Source organism: Somniosus microcephalus, chromosome 6, assembly GCF_052327205.1.
Source record: "Somniosus microcephalus isolate GS21.2 chromosome 6, FLI_Smic_1.0, whole genome shotgun sequence".
Taxonomy (NCBI): Eukaryota; Metazoa; Chordata; class Chondrichthyes; order Squaliformes; family Somniosidae; genus Somniosus; species Somniosus microcephalus.
Window position 1 is genome coordinate 29214016 of NC_140992.1, and position 14092 is coordinate 29228107.

Genomic DNA, 14092 nt, shown 5'->3' on the forward strand with positions numbered 1-14092 from the left:
GCAGGACATCTTTCTCTCTCCCATAATGAGCCTGTGGTCTTGTTGGCTTGTTTCCTATTCCTGTCGAGGAATGTTTTGTTTGTATAAGTCTCCATGGTTTAATTAGCTTTCCTAGTATTCAGACCAATTGCTAACTCCATTTTGAGGATGCATTTAAGGCAATTATTGTGGCACATCGCCTACATGTTCATCAGTATCTTCACAGAGGAAGCAACGGGTCAAGGTTTAGGGGTGTAGGCCCGTCAGCAGGGTCTAAATCCAAAATTCTTTAGTGTCTAACTGACCCACTGTGTGTTTCCAGTATTTTCTAGCTTTATTTCAGCTTCAGGTATAATCCTATCTCAAATAAAACTATATCAAAAGTTGTCTGTAGAAGTTGACGTACGTATGGATGGATTTGATATGAAAACAATTCTGTCAAGAATCCATCGCAATCATTAATTATTGACTAACGTATTGTTGGTTTGGTTGTTTGTTTGCAGGTAGTATATCCATGGTTGCAGCATCAGTTTCCAACATCATCTCCCAAACCAAGATCTTACCCAAAACCTTAGGCCTAGCAAACGTGAATGTTGCACCCCAAATGGTGAGTATAGTACATCTTCACCCTTCAGTGGATTCATAACTAATTTCCCATCGTCTATCAGCCAGTGATGAATATAGTGTAATATGCTCATGTGGTCATGGCACCTGAAATGCATCATCTTTAAAGGTCCAGAAAAGAATGTGTTTCTTGCAGATTGGCACAAGCTACAGTGTGTTTTGTCTTCAGTTTCAAATGCTCATACAAAGAGAGGAAAACTAGTATACAGGACTTTAAAATCTACAGGCAGAGGAACAATAAAATACTTTTTTTAAATGTTTTTTGGAAATTATAATGCCATGTTACTGTACTTTTAATATTTGAGTATTTTCCTTCAGTTGACCAACTTGGAAAAAACACCAGTTCTAATGTGAACTCCAAGTTAGGTGGGCTTACCTCTTCAGGATAATGATATTGCAAGTGCAGATTTGGAGCATAATACATCATCGCCGGTGCGAGACACGAGTGAGCTGCCTTGTCTTGTTTTCCTTTTTGAGAATGTAGATCTTGAAGACTGTGATACGCAATGCAGGATGACTGTGTAGGGGCGCCAGCCATGGAGTAGCAGAGTGAGAATTTGTCTCCTGTTTTACTCCACAAGTTGAATTCTTGATCTTGGATCAAATCTTGAAGCGGGGGGGGAAACGGCATTACACCAAATGGAGGCTCTATTCTAGCCCGGGGGGGAAACGGCATTACACCAAATGGAGGCTCTATTCTAGCCCGGGGGGAAACGGCATTACACCAAATGGAGGCTCTATTCTAGCCCGGGGGGAAACGGCATTACACCAAATGGAGGCTCTATTCTAGCCCGGGGGGGAAACGGCATTACACCAAATGGAGGCTCTATTCTAGCCCTAAAGGACTGAATGGAAGCAAGTTAGGTCACGCTAACAGATCACAGAGCACACCGACAGAACCCGGGGTGCCTTCGGTAAGGGAATTTAGAACTCAAAATATGGAGCGAGAAAAATTCCAATCTTGCGGCAGGGGATAAACGTACTAGACAAGAACCTGTCTTAAAGTCTTCATTCCAATCCCCAAAATATTGAACTTTGAATATAACTTTGGTAGAGGCCAAAACAATGGCTTTAGTCTTCCCAATGTTCAATTGAAGGAAATTCAGACTCATCCATGTCTTACTGTCGGACAAGGCAAGTGCTGGGAGTGGTAAAACCTGCATATTGTCACTGTACATATAGAAACTAACCTCGTATCTGGATACGGTTGCATAGAGGCAGCATATGGTTGAGGAGGGTGGGGGAGGAAAGGATGAATAATTGTTCCCCACATAGTATCCTCTGGAATTCCCCAGAGTTGGGAGGTGATGACATATTAATTGACCACAGAGTTCTTTAAAGAATAAAGGGAGGCAAGTGATGTGGTAATTGTAGAGGGTAAATTGTAGTCTTTTTGAGGAAGAAGTGATGACTGGGGTCTTGAAAGGTAGTGGGACAGTGCCAGAGTAAAATGTGCCATTGACAATGTTGACAAGTAAGGGAGCAAGGCAGGGCAAATGATAAATAGTCAGGACTTAAATGGAGAGAAAAACAAAAGCACACAAGGTGGATCTCATGGAAGGGATGAGATTGGAGAGGGTGAGGAAGGTGAGGTGGAGAGAAGTTACAGAGTGACCTGGGCTAGGGTGAGTGAAGGGCTGGAAGGTGGTCAGAGGCAGTGAGGAGAAGAGGTAGAGGATGTGGTGGTTGAAGCAGCTGTACAGGTGGCCTCTTCCTGTAGGTGAAGAACTCCATGAGCTCTTCACATTTGAGGAATGGGGGCACAGGGTTTTAGGAGGTAGCTTATTGTGGGGAAAAACTGAACTGGGTATTTTTCATGCTCTCCAGAATGTTTCTGGGATAGTAGATTTTTACCATGGAGCGGGAGATACAGTAATGCAAGACATGGTTGGATGACGAGACCAGTAGAGATGTGCTTAAATCTGTGGCCCCTGTTCTTTAGGGTGAGAACTGTGTCAGGGGAATCAGAAGGGTTGGGAGATGATGAGTGCCTTTCTGGGGTCAAGAGCATTGAAGGCAAAAACTGTTGAGCAGGTCAACAGCAATGATGTTATGGTTGAAGGCCAAAAGAGAGGGATTTGGAAGTTTGAGCGTGAATTGGGGTGGGAGATGGAAGACAACTTTTTTGTGGGGATTAACAGACTAGGGCAGTGGAATTGGAAGTAGATAGAGCGATGCGAATGGTAAAGGAGACAAGAAAATGATCAGAGATAGCCATGTGGTGATTAAAACCTTGAAGCTGGCAGGGCCACATGAGATGGTGAGGTCGAAATGTTAGCCTTAAGTATGTGAAAAGTGAACTTGAATGATGGCAGGAAGTTACAGGTGAGGGGAATTTAGAGGAGTCACTTGTCGTATAGGCTCAAGGAGGAGATCTTGGTGAGGAAGTTGTAATTGGATTTGGGAGGGTGTTAAAGGGTGATAATTTTGAATGAGGTCAGGGATGGATTTGGGTGAGGCGCTCAAAGGAGGAAAAGGTGCCTTGAGTTATATAAGCGGAGACCCAGGTGGGACTTGGCAGTGAGAGCTACATTTGGTTTGGGCATGGTATGTGATGCAGCATGTAGCAAGGCTTCAGTGGGAGGAAGGAGTTGTTGCATGTGTCCCAGGTTTCAGTCAGGGCCAAGATTTCAATAGATTCATCCACAATGATATTCCAGCTGGCGAGGGGCTTATTCACAAGGGAACGATCAATCCAGAGCAGGACAGTAGATGATGATTTGTCAGCAGGGTCAGAGAAAGGGACAATGAGAAGATCTGTGAGGTTAGCCACCCCCCCCCTCCCCACCCCCTCAGGAATAGTTCCTAGGCACGGAAGATGATGCAGTCATGAATGTTGCTCTGAGATAGCCAGCAACGAGTACTGTGATGGGAGTGATGGAGAATACCGAAGGAGAAGCATGTGGGTTCGTCCAGGGAGAATTCTAGCCTGGAGCGGCTGGGCAGTGACATCAGAGGGAAAGGGGTTGGGGGAGTGAAAAGGGATATGGGATGCAGATACAGTACTGGGAAAGCTGGAATAGTTGGCCGCAAATGGAGTGAGGCGGCCGGGGAGGGTGGGGTGGGGTGAGGTAAAATGTTTTCTGGTCTATAGCAACAAAAATAATGTGCTAGCAAGTTTTTAAAAAAACTTCAGAAAAATACAGAAATGTAACGACAGATGAATAGAACTGTCCCCAGTTTGAAAACCAATGTCCCTGGAGGTTAATATAAGATAAAGGCTCTGTTTTCACTTACGAATACCAGACAAAAGAGGATCACAATGGTCTAATATTTTTTTTCCCCTTGGTTACTGTTGGGTCGCGTCGCTGTGCACCCAGTGATTTACAGAGGCATGCAGTTGCCTGCAGAGGTAACCTTGAAATAGCTGTGTTGTGTGTGAGAATCGGACGTTGGAATCTTACAAATTTCATGTCCTGGCACAATAAAGCCAACTTCCATTCAGTCAGGTCTGCCATTCACGTTGTTAATGTCAATCTCAACATGACATAGCTAAAATAACAATGAACTGAGAGCATTCATTTCTGTATTGAAAGGCACACTTGAATGATTTATGATTGGTAGAAGCTGAAGTTTATATTTTCTCCAGCAGATGGCAGCAAAACTTCTTTCAAGCATTTGCAAACAGTTTATCATAATCCAGCTAACTAGCAGATTTGTTGCTTTGAACTATTTTGACATTTCAATCATTTAATTATTTAGGTTCGTATTTTTGCAGAACATGCTGGAAATGCTTCGTAATTTACCAGTTTAAACTAACTTAACATTTGACATTTATCTGGTCGGCAACTTAATATTTTTAAAATTCAAGCTAGTACTGAAATTGATATCGGCACAGGATTGAGAATTGTTTAAGGATAGAATGTAGAGCAGGCCCACTACTCCTTCTCTGTGAAAAGCTATCCTGTGAGAAAAGGTACACTGATATGAGCAAGCCATATGGCTACGTGCCACAGAGAAGCACACAAAGTACAAGGAAATGCTTTCTTGGAAGATGGTACCAGGGCCGTAACTAAGCTTTCGAAGCTTTGTTTGTTGTACTGAGCTACGGATTTCATGCTGGCTCTCCTGTTTTCCTCTGAGCTTGCGTCTCTTCTGCCTGAATTAGCCTTTTCTGGCTTCAAGATACATTTCCCTCAAAATGGCGACCAAAGCAGGGCTGAGGTCAAGTGGATGAAAATTGAAAGCAGGAATGAAAAAAAAAAAAGACGACTTTAATACCTCTAGATTGTTGAATTACTACTTGGTTGCCTTGAATATTGTGTTTCTTGCATGAAATGCTGCTGCTGTCCACTGCTCTGTTTAAAAACATGGAACATTTACATTATTATGATGCTATATGCAAACACTAATATGGTGCAATGGTACCTGAAAAATGCTTCAGCAGATTTGAAGCATATTTCATTTTAAAAAATCTTCTCATTGTTAGATAATAGCTACTTTTTTTTTTAAACTGGATTTGCCCAAAACCCCCTCCGACGGACAAATGAAAGGGGGCACGTTATGTGTCACCTCAATAACAAATCAAATCCTGAGTATTTCATCAAAGTTGACACATGATTTCCTCTCCTCCGCGGAGCTCCTTATGAACATTGTGCCGAGATCAGCTAAGTCCGCACAGACCAGGGATCCGGCTTGGGACCTTCTTGGTCTGTATAGCTTGGCTATCTATTCACTGGATAAACGGTGAAGATTAGGGGTGTCTGTCTGAACATTTCAGTAACTTAAAAAAAAGTCATTAAATTTTCACCATTTTGGGAGGTGTTCAGACTTGAGACTCTTTGTTCATTTTGGTAACTGAAAACTGTTTGCCTACAAGCTTTATTTTCATTTTCAACTATGTTTTAATTTTTCAAGTTTACACAGCAAAGAACAAAAACGCAATTAAACAATCCAGTACATAAAGACGCAACAAAGGTTGAAGTTCAGGACACAAGAATTAAGCAGGACAGCAACAGCACACCAGCTCAATTTTGCCCCCATAGAAATCCTAGTTGTCTTAAAACATGCCACAACACTCCAGCAACTTGCATTATTGTCTAGTCTAATAATATAATGAGACTTAATTTGCAGTATTATTCAATCTGCAATTTCTCGCGCTTTTAAGTATAACTGTATAGAATCTCTTACAAGATTCTTGGCATTTTTACATGGGGTGGGGGGGCTGCTGAATCTAAATCTTCGATTTATATGATGCCAGTTGATTTTAAGCATCTACTGTTGCTCTACTTATGTCATCATTCAGCATCCTGTATACACTTTAGAAGTATAGTCTAAATTTGATGAGTTGGAAACACCCCTGCTAAACCCACACATGAAAATGCCGTCATGATATTGCCATTAGGTGGTGGCATATTATGGTAGAAAACATTGTAGTACAATTCATGTAATTTTTTTTTTAAATGCAGTATTGAAACGTGATTTGTGTCTCTATTCAAAGGGTTGTTGGTTTTAACTACTCAGGAAAGGTAGATTGGGAAAATGCAGTTCTGAAAGCCTGTGTGGAGCAGGATGATACTCTTCAGTTCAGATGTTTCTTCTGTTGAATTTTCTGTTATCTACAGACCGATTAAATTGAGCTTTCTCATATGGTGTCAAAATGAGAATGATTTGGTCAATCAAAATAGAGGCTTCATAAATCGAGGCATAGAATACAAAAGCAAGGAGGTTATGATGAACCTCTATAAAACACTGGTTCGGTCTCAACTGGAGTATTGTGTCCAATTCTGGGCACTGCACTTTAGGAAGGATGTGAAGGCCTTAGAGAGGGTGCAAGAAAAGATTTACAAGAATGGTTCCAGGGATGAGGGACTTCAGTTACATGGATAGACTGGAGAAGCTGAGGTTGTTCTCCTTAGAGCAGAGAAGGTTGAGAGGAGATTTGATAGAGGTGTTCCAAATCATGAGGGGTCTAGACAGAGTAGAGAGAGAAACTGTTCCCATTGGCGGAAGGGTTGAGAACCAGAGGACACAGATTTAAGGTGATTGGCAGAAGAACCAAAGGCGACATGAGGAAAAACTTTTTTACGCAGCGATTGGTTAGGATCTGGAATGCAATGCCTGAAAAGGTGGTGGAGGCAGACTCAATCATGGCTTTCAAAAGGGAATTGGATAAGTACCTGAAGGAAAAAAATATTCACGGTTACGGGGAAAGAGTGGGGGAGTGGGACTAGCTGAAGTGCTCTTGCAGAGAGCTGGCACGGGCTCAACAGGCTGAATGGCCTCCTTCTGTGCTGTAACCATTCTATGATTCTATCAATCCCCTGAATAAACCATGATCCTATTTCTGCACTCATTTTTCGCAGGAGTTTCTTTTAATTGATTATTCTGAACTATAAAAGCAACAAAGAAAGACTTGCATTTATATAGCGCTGTTCACGCCCACCGGATGTCCCAAAGCGATTTACAGCCAATTATTTACTTTTTGAACTGTAGTCACTGTTGTGATGTAGGAAACACGGCAGCCAAATTGCACACAGCAAGCTCCCATAAACTGCAGCATAATAATGACCAGGTAATCTGTTTTAGTGGTGTTGACTGAGGGATAAACATTGGCCAGGACACCGGGGATAACTCCCCTGCTCCTCTTCGAAATAGTGCCATAGGATCTTTTACATCCACCTGAGAGAGTAGACGGGGCCTCGGTTTAATGTCTCATCTGAAAGACGGCACCGCCGACAGTGCAGCACTCCCTCAGCACTGCACTGGAGTGTCAACCTATATTTTTGTACTCAAGTCCCTGGAGTGGGACTTGAACCCACAACCTTCTGACTCAGAGGTGAGAGTGTTGCACACTGAGCCACAGTTGGGAGAATACAGCTTTTAGGTACAGATTTATTGTTGATGCAACTGAAACATAATTCAGCACAATATAAGGATATATCTTTAAATGCTTTTAAAACTGTATGGCTGTTTTAATTTGAAATGTATATATTGTGCTTGCGTTTTTTCGCATAACTCCAATCCCTTCTGCTTCCAGCATATTTGGGAGACAGTTGCGTCGTCACTTGCCTGATAAAGTTAATTGCTCACAAGAGTGATGGGATTGGGTATCCTCTGCAGCAGAGGCATTTCTTCTGTCAGAGCAGCTGAATGCCAGTATTTTTACTGTTATCCTGCAAGGCCACTCACCTTGATGCAAAGCTTGAAATTTTTTCTTTGGCCTTCCTGCTTTCTTTGAAGACTGGAGCTGCAAACCAGATTTTATAGGAATTCAATAATTCTGCTTCCCACATAAGTACAATAAATTGACTCGGGTTCTGATTGAATATTAAAATTGTATGATGCAGCCAGGAAGCCGTTCATGCAGCGATTTCATGGAAAGCTTATGCAGTGGCTTTTTGCTGTCACTAGGTGTCCATCTTTCTAAACGCAGTCTAGTATGCAGCATAGTGCTCACAAATCACTAAGACCCAGTACTGCTTTTCTTTGCAGCAGTTACTACTTCCCCCCCCCCCCTCCCCAACCAAAAAAATACTTTTTACTCTCAACATGCATTCTTTATAAATATTATTTCCAAATTTGAGACTACTGCGTATAAAGAAAGGCTTGCATTTATAGAGTGCCTTTCACAACCACCGGACGTCCCAAAGCGCTTTACAGCCAATGAAGTACTTTTTTTTTTGAAGCGTAGTTACTGTTGTAATGTAGGAAACGCAGCAGCCAATTTCTGGACCGCAAGCTCCCACAAACAGCAATGTGATGATAATGACCAGATAATCTGTTTTTAGTGATGTTGATTGAGGGATAAATATTGGCCCAGGACACCGGGGATAACTCCCCTGCACTTCTTCGAAACAGTGCCATGGGATCTTTTACGTCCACCTGAGAGAATGGACGGGGCCTCGGTTTAACGTCTTATCCGAAAGACGGCACCTCCGACAGTGTAGCACTCCCTCAGCACTGCACTGCAATGTCAGCCTATATTTTTGTGCTCAAGTCCCTGAAGTGGAACTTGAAGCCACAACCTTCTGACTCAGAGACGAGGGTGCTACCAACTGAGACGCGGCTGACACACTGTTTTATTTTTGTTGCTCCTCCGGAAGTCTCCCTTTGCCACACACTGTAATTCAGGCAGTAGAATAGGCTGCAGTAATATTGTTCAGGTTGACCAGTTGTCTAATCTTCCCCTTCTTCCTTAGTGGTAAGTGCTTGGCACAAACACTGTTCTGGTACAGTTAAGTTCAGGAACTCGCTGTGCAAGCCCGTTTCCGACAACTCTATGACACAGTGTAGTACAGGAAACTTTTTTTTTTATCCGGCACCGGCGTGGTGCCGGTTTATCAAAAAGTCCGGATTACAGAGAGGTATAGTTAAAAGGTACGAGAGCTCTGTACACAGCAACAAATCCAGGCTTCCCTGTTGCTTAGCAACAGGTGCAGGAACCCGATCCAGGAACGGCCACTAATATGAAGTAAAACTTACCTGAACCTACTCTGAATTTTGCCGGTTAACAGAGATTTCCGGTTATTTAGGTGCCGGTAAATCGAGAGTTTCCTGTAGTACTTAAATGCACTCCACATGTGCCACTCTAGTTTGCTGTGCTTTGTTATTGCTTATCAAGTTGAAGAATGTCAGAGCTGGGAACAAATTGCATTAATGAGTACAATGTGCCATTACTGAGTGCGCTCAGGATGAGGTGTAACACACATTAGAGACAGTGTAAAATTCTATCTCCTTAGACCCAACAATATACATTAACCCCAATAAAGGAGGACACTCTACTGGGCATCCCTATGATCTTTTAAGTTCTCACGTAAGCCATTGCTGTGGCTTCACCATTTATGCTCAAAACTGCATTCAGAACCAACATAGCTTCAGTTATAATGGCACGGTTTTCACAGACTGGCATCTGTGAGCCAGACCCCAATGTTTGCGTGCTAAATTCATACTCCGTTATGCCAGTGGCAGACTCGTAGTCCCATTTTTTCATGGGTCTTTGAGTTTGCTGTCAGAATAACAGCCGTATTTGACAACATAAACATCAGGAGCTAGCTCACGAGTGCCAGTTTACCAGAATTAAAACTGTGCCACTGTAGAAGCTGTTTAACTATTATACTGGGTAGAGGGAATGGTTTTGTTAACTGGAAGGAGGAACAATGTATTTACAGAACAAACGAATATGGCCAGCAGGGCTTAATGGGCTAACTTATGAGGAAAGGTTGCATAACTGTCTTGTATTCCCTTGATATAGAATATTGAGGCGTGATCTAATTGAGGTGTTTAAAATGATAAAAGGATTTGATACGGTAGATAAAGAGAAACTCTTTCCTCTGGTGTTAAATTACAAGGAGAGATTACACAAACTAGGGTTGTACTCCCTGGAATTTAGAAGGTTATGGGGTGACTCTTCAGGATATTAAGGGGAACAGATAGGGTAGATAGAGAGAAATCATTTCCTCTGGTTGGTTATTCTAGGTCTAGGGGGCATAGTCTAAAAATTAGAGCCAGACATCACAGGAGTGAAATTAGGAAACACTTCTACCACTCTTTGTGTGTAGAAGTTTGGAAAACTCTTCTGTACATGGCAATTGATTCTAACTCAATTGTTAATTTTAAATCTGAGATTGCTAGTTTTTTGTTAACCAAAGGTATTAAGGGATATGGGCCAAAGGCAGGTATATGGAGTTAGGTCGCAGATCAGCCATGATCTCATTGAATGGCGGAACAGGCTCGAGGGGCTAAATGGCCTACTCCTGTTCCTCTGGGGGAAATCCAGAACAAGGGGGCATAATCTTAAAATTAGATCCAGGACATTTAGGAGTGAAATCGGGAAGCACTTCTGCACACAACGGATAGCAGAAATCTGGAACTCTCTTCCCCCAAAGGGCTATGGATGCTGGGTCCATTGGAGCTTACAAGACTGAGATTGACAGCTTTTTGTTAGGCAAGAGTATTAAGGGGCATAGAGCAATGGTGGGTACATGGGGTTGAGGTACAGATCAGTCATGATCTGATTGAATGGTGGAACAGGCTGACTGGCCTGTTCCTGTTCTTATGTTCGTAATTCCCGCCTCCGCATCTGTCCCACCGGCATTTTAATGGTTTAATTTGTAATAAAGGCTACAATATGCACTAGTTTAGTACCTTGTGCTGTATGACATACTGTTACAGATTGCTACTTGTTTACTTATATTATGGTAGAATTCTGTATATACCGTTTAACAGCTACTAATTACTTTTCCCTTTGTGCTCGTCATTGACAGATCATAAGCACACCACAGCGACTGAGCAACACTGGGAGTGTTCTGATTGGAAGTCCATACACCCCCACGCCAACGATGGTTACTCAGAGTCACATAACGGACCCTTCTGGCTGGGTCGCAGGGTAAGCGTTCACTTTTTGTTGAAAACTACATTCCTAGTCAAGAAACAAAACTGAAAAAGCGTCTGCCAAAAATTAAATATGCAGCCAAACCTCTTGCTAACAAATAAGTTACAATCTGGAGATGATTTTTGGCAAATAATGTAGACTTAATGGTTGGATGCGAAACATCTTTTGTCATCTTAAATCATGTAATACAACAAAGTGGTCTCTGATTTGCTTGGTAAAAGTGCTCTGATGTTAAACTGAGTGCTATGTTACTTGAGGAGGTGCTGGGCATGAAGATAGCTTTGCTGCTGGTCAGAGAGGAAGGCATTTGGTGGAGGGGAATGCAACTGCTTGGAGTTCATTTATCACAGTGCACTGGGAGAATACCTTCTGCAGGGGCACAACTGGCATTATCTCGAGGTCGAAGTCCTTCAAGGAAAATATTTCATTAATACTATGGTGGATGCCCGATTTAACAAGCTTAAAATGTGCCCCTTGACTGTTGTGCAAAATTGATGATGTACTTTATATACAGGACTGTTTATCACAAGATTTTCCCCCTGCCCACGTCCTACCACCCTCCCAGCCAACTGGAATGCAAATGCTCCAAGAGCAGTGTTGTCCAATAGAAATTGCTGACTAACTGCTGTGACGCTGTTTTAGCCACTTTTGCGGTGTTTAACACCTCGCAGGCAGTGCAGGTAAATGTATGTCACACATGCATATTTGCATACTAACCACCTACCACCTTTCAGTAGCCAAGGAAATAAACAATGATCAAAACACACTTGCACACTTTGCTTTCTGTCTTACCATTTTACCAACAAATGCACCAAGCAGTTAAAGTACGCGAGCATATGCCGTGTGGATGTGAGTATTAAAATCATGCACTCTGGCTGTGTCTGTTGCTCATTTTATATTTATTAATCAGAAATGCAATTAGCCAAGCTATGTTGATAGGTTGAGATGAAGTGAGGTGGGAGATTGATCACTAGACTGATTCCTGGGATGAGAGGGTTGTCGCATGAGGAGAGAATGAATAGAATGGGCCTATATTCTCTGGAGTTTAGAAGAATGAGGGGTGATCTCATTGAAAAGTATAACATTCTTAGAAGGATTGACCGGGTAGATGCTGAGAGGCTGTTTCCCCTGACTGGAGAGTGTAGAACTAGGGGGCATAGTCTCAAGATAATGGGTCGGCCATTTAGGACTGAGATGAGGAGAAATTTCTTCACTCAGAGGGTTGTGAATCTTTGGAATTCTCTATCCCAGATGTTCAATCTTTGAGTATATTGAAGACTGAGATCGATAAGTTTTTGGACACTAAGGGAATCGAGGGATATAGGGATTGGGCGGGAAAGTAGAGTTGAGATAGAAGTTCAGCCATGATCTTATTGAATGGTGGAGCAGACTCGAGGGACCGTATGGCCTACTCCTGCTCCTATTTCTTATGGGAGGAGGCTCGTGTGGAGCATAAACACTGACATAGACCTGTTGGGCCGAATGGCTTGTGCTGTAAAATTCTATGTAGCCACATCTGGATTCCCCAGTAGCCACATGTGGCTAATGTGTTGGACAACCCAGTCCTAGAGTGCAGTCCCAACTGTTCAGCATGTCGCCAGCACTCTGGGATACATTTTGGAATCATTCTAAATCGCACAGCTGTTGAAGGTTTGGCACCAACAGTGCTGTGCCATTTTCCAAGATGCAGTTCCAGCACATGAACAAGAAAAAGAAAGACTTGCATTTATATAGCGCCTTTCACGACCCAAAGCGCTTTACAGCCAATGAAGTGTATAGTCACTGTTGTAATGTAAGAAACGTGGCAAGCTCCCACAAACAGCAATGTGATAATGACCAGAGAATCTGTTTTTTTAGTAATGTTGATTGAGGGATAAATATTGGCCAGGACACCGGGGATAACTCCCCTGGACTTCGAAATAGTTGCATCCACCTGAGAGAGCAGACTGGTTTAACGTCTCATCTGAAAGACGGCACCTCCGACAGTGCAGCACTCCCTCAGTACCGCACTGGAGTGTTGGCCTAGATTTTTGTGCTCAAGTCTCTGGAGTGGGACTTGAACCCACCACCTTCCTACACAGAGACGAGACTGCTACCAGCTGACACACAACAATCAAGTACATAGCATGAAAGATTTAATTCCCTGGCAACTTGCAGCAGAATGGGTATCTAAGAAAGGAGTCCCAAAATGCCTCGCCCCTGGGGGCACAAAACTATCCGAGTGGGGTGGACGGTGCACCACTGATTTATATAAAACCAGAACAAGTGCAAGATACTAACTTCCCTTTCACCCATCCCCTGGGTTAGTCAAGGACATTGCTGCTACTGTATTATCAGCAATTTGGTTTTCCACCTAGAAGTAGGAATGGAAATGTGATGAAGAAGCTTCTGATTTTCCTTTGTTCCTTGGTACAGGCAAGCAGCGGGGGTGGGGGGGAGTTGCCGCCAGGACACAGTGAGGAGGCAGGTTGGCAAAGTCACTTATCCAGCAAAGTGTTTTTTGACTCTTTGTTGACATTAGCAGTGGGAGAGATGAGGCCAGATAATACCTAGTCAGTTCTCTACTGCCAATGAATATAGCTGCTTTTATATTACTCTAGTGTTTCTGGCTCATGACCCAATAAAGAAACAAGACTTTCAATGTGAAGCCCACTTTCAATGTGAGGAGCCAATGGTATTACAAAAGCAGCTAATGTTTGTTCTTTGAACAAGTGCAACCACGATTACAAAATGGAATTTCCTCCTGTACCACAAGCAGTATTACCAGTAACTACTCCCACTATTGTCTTGTCACTTGTCAACGTAACAATAACCATTACACGTGCTCAACATAAACAAAAAGTACAACCATAATATTCTCTTTCTCTTCATTATATAGCAACCCACAAGCACACGACCACACCATAGCGCTGCAGTAGTTTTACTTAATAGGAACATTTGCAAACAGCAATACTTTGTTACTGTTTAGTGTATTTTTAAAGCATATTTTACTAAATGTATGGTACAAACATAGCGCGATGGAATCTAGTAGTTTGCCATCTGTTATATCACCAAGCCCCGGTGTGTATCCCATTTGGCTTGTGATTGTATGTTAAGTATAAACTGGACTTCCACTTAATGTGAAGCATTCTGAGCATCGGTGACCTCATTAAATGT

The 14092-nt window shown here is 42.6% G+C and overlaps 1 protein-coding gene across 4 annotated transcripts in view; it reads left to right on the forward strand.

Annotated features, from left to right (window-relative positions):
- LOC147115559 (transcription factor Dp-2-like) overlaps window positions 1–14092 on the forward strand; it is a 215395-nt gene that overhangs the window by 152337 nt on the left and 48966 nt on the right. For all 4 annotated transcript variants that reach the window (XM_085989895.1, XM_085989894.1, XM_085989897.1 and 1 more), the window contains 2 exons: window positions 483–586; window positions 10809–10930. In XM_085989895.1, the coding sequence (XP_085846021.1) occupies window positions 483–586; window positions 10809–10930 (226 nt within the window). The remainder of the gene's footprint in view (window positions 1–482; window positions 587–10808; window positions 10931–14092) is intronic.